This window comes from Telmatherina bonti, assembly GCF_933228915.1.
Source record: "Telmatherina bonti genome assembly, chromosome: 13".
Classification (NCBI taxonomy): domain Eukaryota; kingdom Metazoa; phylum Chordata; class Actinopteri; order Atheriniformes; family Telmatherinidae; genus Telmatherina; species Telmatherina bonti.
The window spans coordinates 501,425-520,464 of NC_136611.1; the positions used below are offsets into that span (position 1 = coordinate 501,425).

General features: G+C 58.0%; 1 protein-coding gene across 6 annotated transcripts in view; it reads right to left on the reverse strand.

Annotated features, from left to right (window-relative positions):
- LOC306764394 (extracellular matrix organizing protein FRAS1-like) overlaps positions 1-19,040 on the reverse strand; it is a 623,368-nt gene that overhangs the window by 264,614 nt on the left and 339,714 nt on the right. For all 6 annotated transcript variants that reach the window (XR_013771547.1, XR_013771548.1, XM_079251555.1 and 3 more), the window contains one exon: positions 9,082-9,166. Coding sequence is in view for 4 of the 6 variants with exons in the window: in XM_079251555.1 (XP_079107681.1) it covers positions 9,082-9,166 (85 nt within the window). In the remaining 2 variants the exon portion in view is untranslated. The remainder of the gene's footprint in view (positions 1-9,081; positions 9,167-19,040) is intronic.

The window sequence follows — 19,040 nt, forward strand, 5'->3', positions numbered from 1 at the left end:
CCGGGTCGAACAGAACATTTCCCCCGAGCTCAGATCCAGATCCGGGTCGAGCAGAACATTTCCCCCGAGCTCAGATCCAGATCCGGGTCGAACAGAACATTTCCCCCGAGCTCAGATCCAGATCCGGGTCGAACAGAACATTTCCCCCGAGCTCAGATCCAGATCCGGGTCGAACAGAACATTTCCCCCGAGCTCAGATCCAGATCCGGGCCGAACAGAACATTTCCCCCGAGCTCAGATCCAGATCCGGGTCGAACAGAACATTTCCCCCGAGCTCAGATCCAGATCCGGGTCGAACAGAACATTTCCCCCGAGCTCAGATCCAGATGCGGGTCGAACAGAACATTTCCCCCGAGCTCAGATCCAGATCCGGGCCGAACAGAACATTTCCCCCGAGCTCAGATCCAGATCCGGGTCGAACAGAACATTTCCCCCGAGCTCAGATCCAGATCCGGGTCGAACAGAACATTTCCCCCGAGCTCAGATCCAGATCCGGGTCGAACAGAACATTTCCCCCGAGCTCAGATCCAGATCCGGGTCGAGCAGAACATTTCCCCCGAGCTCAGATCCAGATCCGGGTCGAACAGAACATTTCCCCCGAGCTCAGATCCAGATCCGGGTCGAACAGAACATTTCCCCCGAGCTCAGATCCAGATCCGGGCCGAACAGAACATTTCCCCCGAGCTCAGATCCAGATCCGGGTCGAACAGAACATTTCCCCCGAGCTCAGATCCAGATCCGGGTCGAACAGAACATTTCCCCCGAGCTCAGATCCAGATCCGGGTCGAACAGAACATTTCCCCCGAGCTCAGATCCAGATCCGGGTCGAACAGAACATTTCCCCCGAGCTCAGATCCAGATCCGGGTCGAACAGAACATTTCCCCCGAGCTCAGATCCAGATCCGGGTCGAACAGAACATTTCCCCCGAGCTCAGATCCAGATCCGGGTCGAACAGAACATTTCCCCCGAGCTCAGATCCAGATCCGGGTCGAACAGAACATTTCCCCCGAGCTCAGATCCAGATCCGAGCAACACTTCGCTGTCGGGTCGGAAAAGGAGCTGCTGGGATCACAGGAACTTTCTGTCAGCGTGGCGCTCCAACACCTCCTGCAAGAGGAGGAGAAGCAGGAGGTGAAGCAGGAGGTGAAGGAGGAGCAGAAGAAGGAGGAGAAGAAGGAGGAGGAGCAGGAGGAGAAGCAGGAGGAGAAGCAGGAGGAGGAGCAGGAGGTGAAGCAGGAGGTGAAGCAGGAGCAGAAGAAGGAGGAGAAGAAGGAGGTGAAGCAGGAGGAGGAGCAGGAGGTGAAGCAGGAGGTGAAGCAGGAGCAGAAGAAGGAGGAGCAGGAGGTGAAGCAGGAGGAGAAGCAGGAGGAGAAGAAGGAGGAGGAGCAGGAGGAGAAGCAGGAGGTGAAGGAGGAGGAGAAGCAGAAGGTGAAGCAGGAGCAGAAGAAGGAGGAGGAGCAGGAGGTGAAGGAGGAGGAGAAGCAGAAGGTGAAGCAGGAGCAGAAGAAGGAGGAGAAGAAGGAGGAGAAGAAGGAGGAGAAGCAGGAGGAGAAGCAGGAGGTGAAGCAGGAGCAGAAGAAGGAGGAGAAGAAGGAGGAGAAGCAGGAGGAGAAGCAGGAGGAGGAGCAGGAGGTGAAGGAGGAGGAGAAGCAGAAGGTGAAGCAGGAGCAGAAGAAGGAGGAGAAGAAGGAGGAGAAGAAGGAGGAGAAGCAGGAGGAGGAGCAGGAGGTGAAGCAGGAGGTGAAGCAGGAGCAGAAGAAGGAGGAGAAGAAGGAGGTGAAGCAGGAGGAGGAGCAGGAGGTGAAGCAGGAGGAGAAGCAGGAGGAGGAAAAGCAGCAGGAGCAGGAGCAGGAGGAGAAGAAGGAGGAGGAGGAGCAGGAGGAGAAGGAGGTGAAGCAGGAGGAGGAGCAGGAGGTGAAGCAGGAGGAGAAGCAGGAGGAGGAGGAGCAGGAGGAGAAGAAGGAGGTGAAGCAGGAGGAGAAGAAGGAGGTGAAGCAGCAGGAGAAGCAGGAGGTGAAGCAGGAGGAGAAGCAGGAGGAGGAGCAGGAGGTGAAGCAGCAGGAGGTGAAGCAGAAGAAGGAGGAGAAGCAGGAGCAGAAGAAGGAGGAGAAGAAGGAAGTGAAGCAGGAGCAGAAGAAGGAGGAGAAGAAGGAGGTGAAGCAGGAGGAGAAGCAGGAGGAGGAGCAGGAGGTGAAGCAGGAGGTGAAGCAGGAGCAGAAGGAGGAGAAGAAGGAGGTGAAGCAGGAGGAGGAGCAGGAGGAGGAGCAGGAGGTGAAGCAGGAGGAGGAGCAGGAGGAGAAGCAGGAGGTGAAGCAGGAGGAGGAGAAGCAGGAGGAGGAGCAGGAGGAGGAGGAGCAGGAGGAGAAGCAGGAGGAGAAGCAGGAGGAGGAAAAGCAGCAGGAGGAGGAGCAGGAGGAGAAGAAGGAGGTGAAGCAGGAGGAGAAGCAGGAGGTGAAGCAGGAGGAGAAGACGGGGGAGGAGCAGGAGGTGAAGCAGGAGGAGAAGCAGAAGGTAAAGCAGGAGGAGGAGCAGGAGGAGAAGCAGCAGGAGGTGAAGCAGAAGAAGGAGGAGGAGCAGGAGGTGAAGCAGGAGCAGAAGAAGGAGGAGAAGAAGGAGGTGAAGCAGGAGGAGAAGCAGGAGGAGGAGCAGGAGGTGAAGCAGGAGGTGAAGCAGGAGCAGAAGAAGGAGGAGAAGAAGGAGGTGAAGCAGGAGGAGGAGCAGGAGGAGGAGCAGGAGGAGGAGCAGGAGGAGAAGCAGCAGGAGGAGAAGCAGGAGGAGGAGAAGAAGGAGGAGGAGCAGGAGGAGGAGCAGGAGGTGAAGCAGGAGGAGGAGCAGGAGGTGAAGCAGGATGTGAAGCAGGAGGAGGAGCAGCAGGAAGAGGAGCAGGAGGAGGAGCAGCAGGAGGAGAAGCAGGAGGAGAAGCAGGAGGAGGACCAGGAGGAGAAGCAGCAGCAGCAGGAGAAGCAGCAGGAGGAGCAGGAGGAGGAGCAGCAGGAGGTGAAGCAGGAGGAGGAGCAGGAGGAGAAGCAGCAGGAGGAGAAGCAGGAGGTGAAGCAGGAGGAGGACCAGGAGGAGAAGCAGGAGGTGAAGCAGGAGGAGGACCAGGAGGAGAAGCAGCAGGAGGAGAAGCAGCAGGAGGAGGAGCAGGAGGAGGAGCAGCAGGAGGTGAAGCAGGAGGAGGAGCAGGAGGAGAAGCAGCAGGAGGAGAAGCAGGAGGTGAAGCAGGAGGAGGAGCAGGAGGAGAAGCAGGAGGAGGAGCAGGAGGAGAAACAGGAGGAGGAGCAGCAGGAGGTGAAGCAGCAGGAGGAGCAGCAGGAGGAGAAGCAGGAGGAGAAGCAGCAGGAGGAGCAGGATGTGGAGCAGGAGGAGGAGCAGCAGGAGGTGAAGCAGCAGGAGGAGGAGCAGGAGGAGGAGCAGCAGGAGGAGAAGCAGGAGGAGAAGCAGGAGGAGGAGCAGGAGGAGAAGCAGCAGGAGGAGAAGGAGGAGGTGAAGCAGGAGGTGAAGCAGGAGGAGAAGCAGCAGGAGGAGAAGCAGGAGGTGAAGCAGGGGGAGGAGCAGGAGGAGAAGCAGCAGCAGGAGGAGAAGCAGAGGGAGAAGCAGGAGCAGAAGAAGGAGGAGAAGAAGGAGGTGAAGCAGGAGGAGGAGCAGGAGGAGGAGCAGGAGGAGAAGCAGCAGGAGGAGACGCAGCAGGAGGTGAAGCAGCAGGAGGAGAAGCAGCAGGAGGAGCAGGAGGTGAAGCAGCAGGAGGAGAAGAAGGAGGACAAGCAGGAGGTGAAGCAGGAGCAGAAGAAGGAGGAGAAGAAGGAGGAGGAGCAGGAGAAGGAGGTGAAGCAGGAGGAGGAGCAGGAGGAGAAGCAGCAGGAGGTGAAGCAGGAGCAGAAGAAGGAGGAGAAGAAGGAGGTGAAGCAGGAGGAGGAGCAGGAGGAGGAGCAGGAGGAGAAGCAGGAGGAGGAGCAGGAGGAGGAGCAGCAGGAGAAGCAGGAGGTGAAGCAGGAGGAGGAGCAGGAGGAGAAGCAGGAGGAGGAGCAGGAGGAGGAGCAGCAGGAGAAGCAGGAGGTGAAGCAGGAGGAGGAGCAGGAGGAGAAGCAGGAGGTGAAGCAGCAGGAGGAGGAGCAGGAGGAGGAGCAGGAGGTGAAGGAGGAGGAGGAGCAGCAGGAGGTGAAGCAGGAGGAGGAGCAGGAGGAGGAGCAGGAGGTGAAGCAGGAGGAGAAGCAGCAGGAGGAGGAGCAGGAGGAGGAGCAGGAGGAGAAGCAGCAGGAGGAGGAGCAGGAGGAGGAGAAGCAGGAGGAGGAGCAGGAGGAGAAGCAGCAGGAGGAGAAGCAGGAGGAGGAGCAGCAGGAGAAGCAGCAGGAGAAGCAGGAGGTGAAGCAGGAGGAGGAGCAGGAGGTGAAGCAGGAGGAGGAGGAGGAGCAGCAGGAGGTGAAGCAGGAGGAGGTGAAGCAGGAGGAGGAGGAGGAGCAGCAGGAGGTGAAGCAGGAGGAGGAGGAGGTGAAGCAGGAGGAGGAGCAGGAGGAGGAGCAGGAGGAGAAGCAGCAGGAGGAGAAGCAGCAGGAGGAGAAGCAGGAGGAGAAGCAGCAGGAGGAGAAGCAGGAGGAGGAGAAGGAGGTGTTGCCATTTCCAAAAATTATTTCCTGTTTGCTGTTTCTGCTGCTGCCGTTTGGGCTGGACTGGAACCAGGACCAGGACCAGGACCAGGACCAGGACCAGGACCAGGACCAGAACCAGGACCAGGACCAGGACCAGGACCAGGACCAGGACCAGGACCAGGAGCAGGACCAGAACCAGGACCAGGAGCAGGACCAGAACCAGGACCAGAACCAGGACCAGAACCAGGACCAGGACCAGGACCAGAACCAGAACCAGAACCAGAACCAGAACCAGGAGCAGGAGCAGGAGCAGGAGCAGGACCAGGACCAGGACCAGGACCAGAACCAGGACCAGGACCAGGACCAGGACCAGGACCAGGACCAGGAGCAGGAGCAGGAGCAGGACCAGGACCAGGACCAGGACCAGGACCAGGAGCAGGACCAGGACCAGGAGCAGGACGTCTCACCGTATCTCACAGTGTCTCATCTCCACTGTGCTGCTCTGCTTTAGTCGAGGCTCATACTTCTGTTCATGTTTATATGTATCGTGTAGAACAAACATGAACCAACGTTCCGCACAAAGAGAACAGAAACAGTCTGCAGGAACCACATCAGCAGGAATTAAGAACTCTGACTCCGCTGAAGCCGAATCAAAGAAAAACTGGATTTCAGAAAAATGGCGCCTCAGACATTGAATACCTGCTCTTATGTCCACCAATCAGGTTCCCAGCCTCATCACCGCACCCACACTGATCTGGTACTGGTCTTGCATGACCTGGATTCATGGACCTCCAGTCCTCACTAAGACCAGGAACCTGGATCATGGACCTCCAGTCCTCACTAAGACCAGGAACCTGGATCATGGACCTCCAGTCCTCACTAAGACCAGGAACCTGGATCATGGACCTCCAGTCCTCACTAAGACCAGGAACCTGGATCATGGATCTCCAGTCCTCACTAAGACCAGGAACCTGGATCATGGACCTCCAGTCCTCACTAAGACCAGGAACCTGGATCATGGACCTCCAGTCCTCACTAAGACCAGGAACCTGGATCATGGCAGTGAGAGTTTAACTCTGGCTGGCAGTGTAACAACTAAATACTGCTTCTCCTTCTTTACCGTCATTTCAGGGCTATAAGCCAAGACCTTTTCAGATGATTTACATCCTGCGGTGTAAACGGTGATGTGGCTACGTTACAGACTTTACTGGCTAACAAGCCGTTTTGCTCTTCATGCGCACATCTTCATCATGGAAAACACAGAGACCCGCTGGCCGAGTCTCCAGGTTCCAGACCCGGTGGCCGAGTCTCCAGGTTCCAGACCCGTTGGCCGAGTCTCCAGGTTCCAGACCCGGTGGCCGAGTCTCCAGGTTCCAGACCCGGTGGCCGAGTCTCCAGGTTCCAGACCCGGTGGCCGAGTCTCCAGGTTCCAGACCCGTTGGCCGAGTCTCCAGGTTCCAGACCCGTTGGCCGAGTCTCCAGGTCCCAGACCCGGTGGCCGAGTCTCAAGGGTTCCAGACCCGGTGGCCGAGACTCCAGGTTCCAGACCCGGTGGCCGAGTCTCCAGGTTCCAGACCCGGTGGCCGAGTCTCCAGGTTCCAGACCCGGTGGCCGAGACTCCAGGTTCCAGACCCGGTGGCCGAGTCTCCAGGTTCCAGACCCGGTGGCCGAGTCTCTAGGTTCCAGACCCGGTGGCCGAGTCTCCAGGTTCGACCCGGTGGCCGAGTCTCCAGGTTCGACCCGGTGGCCGAGTCTCCAGGTTCGACCCGGTGGCCGAGTCTCCAGGTTCGACCCGGTGGCCGAGTCTCCAGGTTCCAGACCCGGTGGCCGAGTCTCCAGGTTCCAGACCCGGTGGCCGAGTCTCCAGGTCCCAGACCCGGTGGCCGAGTCTCCAGGTTCCAGACCCGGTGGCCGAGTCTCCAGGTCCCAGACCCGGTGGCCGAGTCTCCAGGTCCCAGACCCTGTGGCCGAGACTCCAGGTTCCAGACCCGGTGGCCGAGTCTCAACGGTTCCAGACCCGGTGGCCGAGACTCCAGGTTCCAGACCCGGTGGCCGAGTCTCCAGGTTCCAGACCCGGTGGCCGAGACTCCAGGTTCCAGACCCGGTGGCCGAGTCTCCAGGTTCCAGACCCGGTGGCCGAGTCTCCAGGTTCCAGACCCGGTGGCCGAGTCTCCAGGTTCCAGACCCGGTGGCCGAGACTCCAGGTTCCAGACCCGGTGGCCGAGTCTCCAGGTTCCAGACCCGGTGGCCGAGACTCCAGGTTCCAGACCCGGTGGCCGAGTCTCCAGGTTCCAGACCCGGTGGCCGAGTCTCCAGGTCCCAGACCCGGTGGCCGAGTCTCCAGGTCCCAGACCCTGTGGCCGAGTCTCCAGGTTCCAGACCCGGTGGCCGAGTCTCCAGGTTCCAGACCCGGTGGCCGAGTCTCCAGGTTCCAGACCCGGTGGCCGAGACTCCAGGTTCCAGACCCGGTGGCCGAGTCTCCAGGTTCCAGACCCGGTGGCCGAGTCTCCAGGTTCCAGACCCGGTGGCCGAGTCTCCAGGTTCCAGACCCGGTGGCCGAGTCTCCAGGTTCCAGACCCGGTGGCCGAGTCTCCAGGTTCCAGACCCCGGTGGCCGAGTCTCCAGGTTCCAGACCCCGGTGGCCGAGTCTCCAGGTTCCAGACCCGGTGGCCGAGTCTCCAGGTTCCAGACCCGGTGGCCGAGTCTCCAGGTTCCAGACCCGGTGGCCGAGTCTCCAGGTTCCAGACCCGGTGGCCGAGTCTCCAGGTTCCAGACCCGGTGGCCGAGTCTCCAGGTCCCAGACCCGGTGGCCGAGTCTCCAGGTTCCAGACCCGGTGGCCGAGTCTCCAGGTTCCAGACCCGGTGGCCGAGTCTCCAGGTTCCAGACCCGGTGGCCGAGTCTCCAGGTTCCAGACCCGGTGGCCGAGTCTCCAGGTTTCAGACCCGGTGGCCGAGTCTCCAGGTCCCAGACCCGGTGGCCGAGACTCCAGGTTCCAGACCCGCTGGCCGAGTCTCCAGGTTCCAGACCCGGTGGCCGAGTCTCCAGGTCCCAGACCCGGTGGCCGAGTCTCCAGGTCCCAGACCCGGTGGCCGAGTCTCCAGGTTCCAGACCCGGTGGCCGAGTCTCCAGGTTCCAGACCCGGTGGCCGAGTCTCCAGGTCCCAGACCCGGTGGCCGAGTCTCCAGGTTCCAGACCCGGTGGCCGAGTCTCCAGGTCCCAGACCCGGTGGCCGAGTCTCCAGGTTCCAGACCCGGTGGCCGAGTCTCCAGGTTCCAGACCCGGTGGCCGAGACTCCAGGTTCCAGACCCGGTGGCCGAGTCTCCAGGTTCCAGACCCGGTGGCCGAGTCTCCAGGTTCCAGACCCGGTGGCCGAGTCTCCAGGTTCCAGACCCGGTGGCCGAGTCTCCAGGTTCCAGACCCGGTGGCCGAGACTCCAGGTTCCAGACCCGGTGGCCGAGACTCCAGGTTCCAGACCCGGTGGCCGAGTCTCCAGTTTCCAGACCCGGTGGCCGAGTCTCCAGGTTCCAGACCTGCTGACAGAGTCTCCAGGTTCCAGACCCGGTGGCCGAGACTCCAGGTTCCAGACCTGCTGACAGAGTCTCCAGGTTCCAGACCCGATGGCCGAGTCTCCAGGTTCCAGACCCGGTGGACGAGACTCCAGGTTCCAGACCTGCTGACAGAGTCTCCAGGTTCCAGACCCGGTGGCCGAGTCTCCAGGTTCCAGACCTGCTGACAGAGTCTCCAGGTTCCAGACCCGGTGGCCGAGTCTCCAGGTTCCAGACCCGGTGGACGAGACTCCAGGTTCCAGACCCGGTGGCCGAGTCTCCAGGTTCCAGACCTGCTGACAGAGTCTCCAGGTTCCAGACCCGGTGGCCGAGTCTCCAGGTTCCAGACCCGGTGGCCGAGTCTCCAGGTTCCAGACCCGGTGGACGAGACTCCAGGTTCCAGACCCGGTGGCCGAGTCTCCAGGTTCCAGACCCGGTGGCCGAGTCTCCAGGTTCCAGACCCGGTGGCCGAGTCTCCAGGTTCCAGACCCGGTGGCCGAGACTCCAGGTTCCAGACCCGGTGGCCGAGACTCCAGGTTCCAGACCCGGTGGCCGAGTCTCCAGGTTCCAGACCCGGTGGCCGAGACTCCAGGTTCCAGACCCGGTGGCCGAGTCTCCAGGTTCCAGACCCGGTGGCCGAGTCTCCAGGTCCCAGACCCGGTGGCCGAGTCTCCAGGTTCCAGACCCGGTGGCCGAGTCTCCAGGTTCCAGACCCGGTGGCCGAGACTCCAGGTTCCAGACCCGGTGGCCGAGTCTCCAGGTTCCAGACCCGGTGGCCGAGACTCCAGGTTCCAGACCCGGTGGCCGAGACAACTTTCATAGAGACGTCTTGCAGCAAGAAGAGATTTATGATGCGACCATGTTCAGGGTTTTGTAGAAGAAATGACGTCTTGTTTGCTTTTGGGTACAAAAAGAGAAGTGAAACTGGCAAATAACACCAAGGATTACCTGCATGGACACAGCTTGAACTTGGATGGTTTTTGGTTGAGAAAACAGTTGTGGGTCAGCAGCACGCAAGGTGAACTCCCCGGTCCTGCAAGAAAGAATTCAAGTTTAAAACAACTGGAAGGCAAAACATTTAAATAACAGGCTGAGAGTGAAGAAGTTTCTGTTCAGATAAACAGGAAAACAGTCGCCGTTTAGCCCCAGAGGCTGTGTAGGAATTACACTTCCGTGGAGGACAGTAACTACAAACACACCAGCTCACATGCTTTTCATCAATATGTCACTGAGCTGCCTCATCAAAAGCTTATTCCACACAGTTCCCTGGAGCTGGTGGTGATGTCCGATATGCTGATAGCACTCTTTCAACACAAACTCCCGATTGCAGACATTATCTAGTTTCCTCTCTTGTGGAATTAACTATTATAAATATATATTGGTGGAATGGTTGATACTTATATTTGATTTTGAATGTGATATCAGCAGATACAGATATTGTATATCTCCAGTATGACATATGATTTTACAGTGGAAACGCAGCGATGCTGTTCATATGTTGAGCAGAGTCTAATTTCACTCCCTACTATGATCATAGAGTAAAAGACTGAATGTGGTTCACCATTAGAGATGAACACATTTCATTTTCAGATGTTTTTATTCATTGCCTGAGTAATGTTGAGGGTCAAGCGAATAAACAAGGAAGGAATTTAATGTTCCATCCAGCTGATTTATTCCATGAAGCAAAAACACACTCAAGCCCAGATATACGTCTTTCCACCGATCTTAAGGCTGCATGAAAACACCTTTCATCTGTAATGAATCTGATAAAACTTTGTGATAAAGTCAAAGCAGAAAAGCAGTTACATTCTTTCATGAAATTTCTCATAAAGCTGATCAACAAACCCCCTCAGATAAAAATAATTAAGATCCAGCTCCATTCATGTTGAATTTACCATTTATAGCAGACTTTTTTAAGCTATAATACAAACATCTAATCGGCCAATCAAATGGCAGCATGTAAAGGTGGTCACAGCGACCTGATGAGGGTCACAACAAACATCAGAATGAAGACGAAAGGAGGTTCAAGGTTGTTGTTCCAAGTTTTTATCTAGAGAATGGTTTGAAGAAGAGAAGACATCCAGCCAGATGGTCTCCAGCAGAAGACCAGACTGGGTTCCCCTCCTGCCAGCTAAGAACAGGAAACCGAAGCTACGATGCACATCGACTCATGGTGCATATTAGCTAATTCATTAGCATGCAGCATTAAGCAACACCAGCTGAGTTACGTGGAGGACATTTATTGTGATTGGCCGATTGGATGCTGGCAGTAAACACACGTCAGACAACAGATTTAACAAGGCTGCACAATGCTGTCTGAGGCAGTCACTTTGATCCCTGTCACATAGTGCTCCCTAAATAATCAGATTGAGCTGAAAAGCAGAGAAAAATATTGCAGGCACATTAACTAATCACTAAAGGATGGACGCGTGTATGACTTTATAACTCTGACAGAATAAGAATCAGTCGATTAGAGCAGAAGAAAGGAGAAATGTTGACATTTATGGATGAAGAGAAAGAAGACGAAGACCGATGTCAAGTTTAAAGACAATAAACACTCAGAGGACTGCAGAACATGTCACATCTCAAATACTCATTGAAATACCTTTTTGTTTTACTTTTAGTGAACTGGAAATACACTGAACAGTGACGAATAGTTCACCAGCAGTTTTAACCTCTTCATGCTGAGCAGTTGCTACCGGACAAAGCATTTTAAAACACTGAATACGAGTACAAGTACAAGTAAGGATGGTACATTTGCACACAGCCAAGAGACTGAAACACATTCGCGTGTTTCATTGTAATAACATTGTAATAACAGTATTAGCAGTATCAACAGTAATAGTTGTAAACCTGGAGACTCGGCCACCAGGTCTGGAACCTGGAGACTCGGCCACCAGGTCTGGAAACTGGAGACTCGGCCACCGGGTCTGGAACCTGGAGACTCGGCCACCAGGTCTGGAAACTGGAGACTCGGCCACCGGGTCTGGAACCTGGAGACTCGGCCACCAGGTCTGGAAACTGGAGACTCGGCCACCAGGTCTGGAACCTGGAGACTCGGCCACCAGGTCTGGAACCTGGAGACTCGGCCACCAGGTCTGGAAACTGGAGACTCGGCCACCAGGTCTGGAACCTGGAGACTCGGCCACCGGGTCTGAAACCTGGAGACTCGGCCACCAGGTCTAGAACCTGGAGACTCGGCCACCAGGTCTGGAACCTGGAGACTCGGCCACCGGGTCTGGAACCTGGAGACTCAGTCAGCAGGTCTGGAACCTGGAGACTCTGTCAGCAGGTCTGGAACCTGGATACTCGGCCACCAGGTCTGGAACCTGGAGACTCGGCCACCAGGTCTGGAAACTGGAGACTCGGCCACCAGGTCTGGAACCTGGAGACTCGGCCAGCAGGTCTGGAACCTGGAGACTCGGCCACCGGGTCTGGAACCTGGAGACTCAGTCAGCAGGTCTGGAACCTGGAGACTCTGTCAGCAGGTCTGGAACCTGGATACTCGGCCACCAGGTCTGGAACCTGGAGACTCGGCCACCAGGTCTGGAAACTGGAGACTCGGCCACCAGGTCTGGAACCTGGATACTCGGCCACCAGGTCTGGAACCTGGAGACTCGGCCAGCAGGTCTGGAAACTGGAGACTCGGCCACCGGGTCTGGAACCTGGAGACTCTGTCAGCAGGTCTGGAACCTGGAGACTCGGCCACCAGGTCTGGAACCTGGAGACTCTGTCAGCAGGTCTGGAACCTGGAGACTCGGCCACCGGGTCTGGAACCTGGAGACTCAGTCAGCAGGTCTGGAACCTGGAGTCTCGGCCACCGGGTCTGGAACCTGGAGACTCAGCCAGCAGGTCTGGAACCTGGAGACTCGGCCACCAGGTCTGGAACCTGGAGACTCGGCCACCGGGTCTGGAACCTGGAGACTCGGCCACCGGGTCTGGAACCTGGAGACTCGGCCACCGGGTCTGGAACCTGGAGACTCGGCCACCGGGTCTGGAACCTGGAGACTCGGCCACCGGGTCTGGAACCTGGAGACTCGGCCACCGGGTCTGGAACCTGGAGACTCGGCCACCGGGTCTGGAAACTGGAGACTCGGCCACCAGGTCTGGAAACTGGAGACTCGGCCACCAGGTCTGGAAACTGGAGACTCGGCCACCAGGTCTGGAAACTGGAGACTCGGCCAGCAGGTCTGGAAACTGGAGACTCGGCCAGCAGGTCTGGAACCTGGAGACTCGGCCAGCAGGTCTGGAAACTGGAGTCTCGGCCACCAGGTCTGGAAACTGGAGACTCGGCCAGCAGGTCTGGAAACTGGAGACTCGGCCACCAGGTCTGGAAACTGGAGACTCGGCCACCAGGTCTGGAACCTGGAGACTCGGCCACCAGGTCTGGAAACTGGAGACTCGGCCACCAGGTCTGGAAACTGGAGACTCGGCCACCAGGTCTGGAAACTGGAGACTCGGCCACCAGGTCTGGAACCTGGATACTCGGCCACCAGGTCTGGAACCTGGAGACTCGGCCACCAGGTCTGGAAACTGGAGACTCGGCCACCAGGTCTGGAACCTGGAGACTCGGCCAGCAGGTCTGGAACCTGGAGACTCGGCCACCGGGTCTGGAACCTGGAGACTCAGTCAGCAGGTCTGGAACCTGGAGACTCTGTCAGCAGGTCTGGAACCTGGATACTCGGCCACCAGGTCTGGAACCTGGAGACTCGGCCACCAGGTCTGGAAACTGGAGACTCGGCCACCAGGTCTGGAACCTGGATACTCGGCCACCAGGTCTGGAACCTGGAGACTCGGCCAGCAGGTCTGGAAACTGGAGACTCGGCCACCGGGTCTGGAACCTGGAGACTCTGTCAGCAGGTCTGGAACCTGGAGACTCGGCCACCAGGTCTGGAACCTGGAGACTCTGTCAGCAGGTCTGGAACCTGGAGACTCGGCCACCGGGTCTGGAACCTGGAGACTCAGTCAGCAGGTCTGGAACCTGGAGTCTCGGCCACCGGGTCTGGAACCTGGAGACTCAGCCAGCAGGTCTGGAACCTGGAGACTCGGCCACCAGGTCTGGAACCTGGAGACTCGGCCACCGGGTCTGGAACCTGGAGACTCGGCCACCGGGTCTGGAACCTGGAGACTCGGCCACCGGGTCTGGAACCTGGAGACTCGGCCACCGGGTCTGGAACCTGGAGACTCGGCCACCGGGTCTGGAACCTGGAGACTCGGCCACCGGGTCTGGAACCTGGAGACTCGGCCACCGGGTCTGGAAACTGGAGACTCGGCCACCAGGTCTGGAAACTGGAGACTCGGCCACCAGGTCTGGAAACTGGAGACTCGGCCACCAGGTCTGGAAACTGGAGACTCGGCCAGCAGGTCTGGAAACTGGAGACTCGGCCAGCAGGTCTGGAACCTGGAGACTCGGCCAGCAGGTCTGGAAACTGGAGTCTCGGCCACCAGGTCTGGAAACTGGAGACTCGGCCAGCAGGTCTGGAAACTGGAGACTCGGCCACCAGGTCTGGAAACTGGAGACTCGGCCACCAGGTCTGGAACCTGGAGACTCGGCCACCAGGTCTGGAAACTGGAGACTCGGCCACCAGGTCTGGAAACTGGAGACTCGGCCACCAGGTCTGGAAACTGGAGACTCGGCCACCAGGTCTGGAAACTGGAGACTCGGCCACCAGGTCTGGAAACTGGAGACTCGGCCACCAGGTCTGGAAACTGGAGACTCGGCCAGCAGGTCTGGAAACTGGAGACTCGGCCAGCAGGTCTGGAAACTGGAGACTCGGCCAGCAGGTCTGGAAACTGGAGACTCGGCCACCAGGTCTGGAAACTGGAGACTCGGCCAGCAGGTCTGGAAACTGGAGACTCGGCCACCAGGTCTGGAAACTGGAGACTCGGCCACCAGGTCTGGAACCTGGAGACTCGGCCAGCAGGTCTGGAACCTGGAGACTCGGCCAGCAGGTCTGGAAACTGGAGACTCGGCCAGCAGGTCTGGAAACTGGAGACTCGGCCACCAGGTCTGGAAACTGGAGACTCGGCCACCAGGTCTGGAAACTGGAGACTCGGCCAGCAGGTCTGGAAACTGGAGACTCGGCCACCAGGTCTGGAAACTGGAGACTCGGCCACCAGGTCTGGAAACTGGAGACTCGGCCACCAGGTCTGGAAACTGGAGACTCGGCCAGCAGGTCTGGAAACTGGAGACTCGGCCACCAGGTCTGGAACCTGGAGACTCGGCCACCAGGTCTGGAAACTGGAGTCTCGGCCACCAGGTCTGGAAACTGGAGACTCGGCCACCAGGTCTGGAAACTGGAGACTCGGCCACCAGGTCTGGAACCTGGAGACTCGGCCACCAGGTCTGGCAACTGGAGACTCGGCCACCAGGTCTGGAAACTGGAGACTCGGCCACCAGGTCTGGAAACTGGAGACTCGGCCACCAGGTCTGGAAACTGGAGACTCGGCCAGCAGGTCTGGAAACTGGAGACTCGGCCACCAGGTCTGGAAACTGGAGACTCGGCCACCAGGTCTGGAAACTGGAGACTCGGCCACCAGGTCTGGAACCTGGAGACTCGGCCACCAGGTCTGGAACCTGGAGACTCGGCCAGCAGGTCTGGAAACTGGAGACTCGGCCACCGGGTCTGGAAACTGGAGACTCGGCCACCGGGTCTGGAAACTGGAGACTCGGCCACCGGGTCTGGAAACTGGAGACTCGGCCACCGGGTCTGGAACCTGGAGACTCGGCCAGCGGGTCTGGAACCTGGAGACTCGGCCACTGGGTCTGGAACCTGGAGACTCGGCCAGCGGGTCTGGAAACTGGAGACTCAGTCAGTGGGTCTGGAAACTGGAGACTCGTTATGCATTTGTTGTTATGGCTGTTTGGTTCTGGACTCTAGTCTGGACTTGGGTTTGGTCTCTGATCCTAGAGGCAAGACAAGAAATCACACCCAAGTCCAGAACAGAGTCCAAAACCGATTCCAGACCAGATGCCATAACCAGAGTCCAAACCAGTCCAGATGAATTCCAGACCAGAGACCAGAGCCCAGAACCAGAGACCAGACCAGAGTCCAAACCAGAGAACAGAACAAGAATCAAGATCAGAGTCCAGATCAGAGACCAGAACCGAGTCCAGATGTCCAGAGACCAGATGCAAGTCCAGACCTGAGTTAGGACCAGAGTCTAGTCCAGAAACTAGAACCAGAGTTGAGACCAGAAACAGAGTCCAGACCAAACCAGACCAGAGACCAGAACCAGAGTCCAGACTAGAGACAAGATCCAGAGTCCAGACCTGAGTCCAGAACAGAAACTAGAACCAGAGTCCAGACCAGAGAGCAGAACAAGAGTCAAGACCAGAGTCCAGATCTAAGACTAGACCCAACTTCAGACCGTAGTCCAGACCAGACACTTTACATCCAGATTAAAAACATCATCATTTCTCATGCACCACCATTAAATTAGCATGTTACCTTTTAATGATAGCATTGTCTTGGTTAATACTTGATTCTGATTGGTTGCGGGGTGTCCGTTAAAAAGTGGTATAGGACACCAGTTAAAAAAAAACCTGTCAAATAGCTGAATAATTCTAAATCACTGTGCCGGCTCCAACGCCAGCTGGTAACCATGGCAACAGAAATGTTCGCGACAAACGGACAAAACAGGAAGCAGAAAGAATATCTGGAAGGACAATGTCAAACAACGGCTCATGGTTAAATAGGACCGATATTCCATTTGTTCACCTGCTTTATTTAAGCATGGCAGTGAAAGGACAATAACCAAACATGTCCTGAACGCAGTCAGGCTTTTCTGTGTGTACATGTGTCACCCTGAAAGGGGACCGGAGTGCAACATTCTCTATCTCCCCCCGAGCCTTCAACATACGCAAACGAAGGCTGAAAAACAGTCGGATAACAACAACAAACAGCCATAACAACAAATGCATACCGAGACAGAAGGATGCACTAAAACAATGCACAGTATGCCCGGAAAAACCAGGGAAGGCTACCCCACAACATAGTCCTTGTGCCAGGCCGGCACACCGGCTGTCCTGGTGGACCGACGTAAGCCCGTAGCAGGCAACACAGAGGGTGACAAGGGAGGGGTAGTTGCGGGGACCACAGGAGCTGGTGGCGGCGTGAAGGAGGTGTCTTGAGCCGGAGTCGCCGGTCTGACGGGAGAGCCGCATATCAATCTGGGGAAGGCGCATTGGAGGCGGCGCAGGCGATGAGGTGACCCAAGATGGTAGGGTAGTCCCCGGCCCCGTCACATGCGTCGCCGGGCCGCCCAGTGGGTCAGACGGCAGTGTCGGCGGAACAGGCACCAGGTTGGTAGCAGGAGGTACTAGGTCATCGTGAATCGACCGGGGGACAGGTAGGTCATTGCGAACGGGGAGGAACTTGCACAGAAACCGCCGATTGCGAAGGGAGACCCTGCCCGAGCCGTCAATCCTGACCACATACTGATCGTACTGGCGCACCTCGACGATGCGGCCCATCCTGTCCCACTTGTTGGGGTGGGGCCCTGTCTGGTTCTGCACGCACACAAAGTCCCCCACTCTGAGGGGTGGGAGGCGCTTGGTGTGCTCCGCCCAACTGTCGGCCAGGCGGATGTGGCGCTTGCAGAAGGCCTCCTCCTTCGCTGCCAGCGTCTCCCGCCACGTAGCATGGGGTCTGAACTTCCCAGGGGGAATCGGGATGAAGTCCTGAATCGGTCGGCCGAAGACACACATTGCTGGGGAGACCTTCGTGTCAGGGTCGGGTGTGTTGTGGTAGTGAAGAATTGCCCTCTGCACAAAGTCAGTGTCCAGTTCTCCACTCGGCAGTTGCTGTGGGGACAGACAACAGACGCAAGGCGGTGGTGAACGCCCCACCTACGCAGGAAGGATCTGGTCTCGGCGGATGTGAATTCGGGCCCCCCATCTGACGCCAGCTCCTCAGGTGTCCCGTACGTGGCAAAGGCCCGACACAAGTGGCACATGAGGTCCGCGGAACCACCCATCGATCTGGAGACGATCGGCCAGTTAGAGTAACGAGGACATCCCATCAGCCGACGTAATGTCCTCGCGGTACTGGAAGAAGCCGCGGATCCCTGCAGGCATCTGTGCCCTGGACTTAGGGAAGCCGTCCGCTGCCATCTCCACCAGTGCATGCATGTCATCGTCGCTGCTCGTGGCCTCCCTGACGTGGTCCCACGTCACGGACTGCAGTGACTCGAGCCCCACAGCGCACTAGGTGACGCCACCGTCCTCGTCATCATCCACAGGCCCTGTCCTCTGTATGAGCGACAGGACGTCGGTGTGTGTGCTGGGCGGCAGGTGAGTCACCACGGCGGCATTATCATTAGGGAGGTCCATGGGCGACGGGCACGAAGTGCCGACCGGTCTGCGTGACATGGCATCGGCAGCTCTGTTCCTCATGCCTGGGACGTGTATGATGCGGAATCGGTAACGGAAGGTCTTTTCTTTGAGGTTCCTGAGGCGAGGATTGAGTATGTCATCAAGTGCCCTGTCGCCAAGGAGTCTAAGCAGTGGCTTGTGGTCGACGGCCACGATGAGGTCCTCACAGCCCAACACGAAGTAACGCGCCTTGTCCAAGGCATCAGCGACTGCAAGTGCCTCGCCTTCTATAGGCGCGTATCTGGACACAGCCGCTTGAGTGAACCTGCTGCCGACCAGGGTCACATTCCAGCCATCGGTGCAGCAAAAGGGATTGACCGGCACGCACCGACAATGTTTCTGGAACAGCCAGAAGCCGACTCCGTCTCTAGACCAGTCTGTGGCGAGGCATGTGGGCTTGGATTTGTCAAAGATGCGGACGCCATGCTCGATCTCCCGGACGATCGTCTCTTTGGACCCACGTCCAAAAGGATGGTTGCTGCTGGGGCCTGCCAGGGGCCCGCCTGGAGGTCAGGCCTCCACGCACCCCGGGCCCCCGTATCTTGGAGACGAAGCCCTGCAGGAGGACGCCGACCTGCGTGAGATGCTTGCTGGTGGGGCCTGCCAGAGTCCCGCCTGGAGGTCAGGCCCGGATCCTGGATCCTGGAAAAGGCTGCTGACCATTCGCCGTCTACAGGGGCAGGGGCTCCAGGTGCCGGGACCTGGCCTCAAGGCCCAGGCGCAGGGCTCCACACCTGGGTACATGGGTCCAGACCCAGGGCCTGCACCTCCACACACAGAGAGGCAGAGCTCCGGACCCTAGACGTCTTGGATATCCTCTAATTCCGGAGACCACTCGAAGTGCACACCGTTCTGCAGGAGCTTCCGTAATGGTTGCATGCGTTCAGCCATGCTGAAGGCGTAGGCCACCTGGTTGACCAGTCTGAACCAGGACTTAACATCGGTGACGTTCCGTGGTCGCGGAAAGTCCCTGATCGCTTCCAGGTAGCGACTGCACGGCCGCACATCGGTCATGGTGATAGTGAAGCCTGCGAAGTCTACCGTCGGTGAGGCGAAGACGAATTTGTTGGGGTTGAGGATGGTGCCATTCCTGCCGCAGATGTCCAGCCATTCCACCGCTTGGAAATAGGCCCCCTCTATAGTGTCGGCCCACAGCAAGGTGTCGTCAATACACTTGGTCTTGTTACCGATATCCGCAACCACAGCATTGTAACGCCGTGAGTAACCGTCCCCCGACGCCACGTATCCTTGTGGGGCTGAGAAGTAATGATATCTCCCCCATGGGGTAATGAAAGTTGTCTTATGGCAGTCGTCCTCATGCAGCGGGACACTGTGATAACCATTCCAGGCATCGAACACAGTCTTGTACATCCCGCAGGGCACCTGCCTTGCCTGGTGGAAGTGGGATTGCGTGTGGTGGGTCTCACGGAGGGCATATTTGTTCAGGGCCTGGAAGTCAACAGTGCGCCGCGGCTTGCCGATCTTTTTGGCGCAGATCACCATGTGATGACACCACGTCACCGGTGTGCCA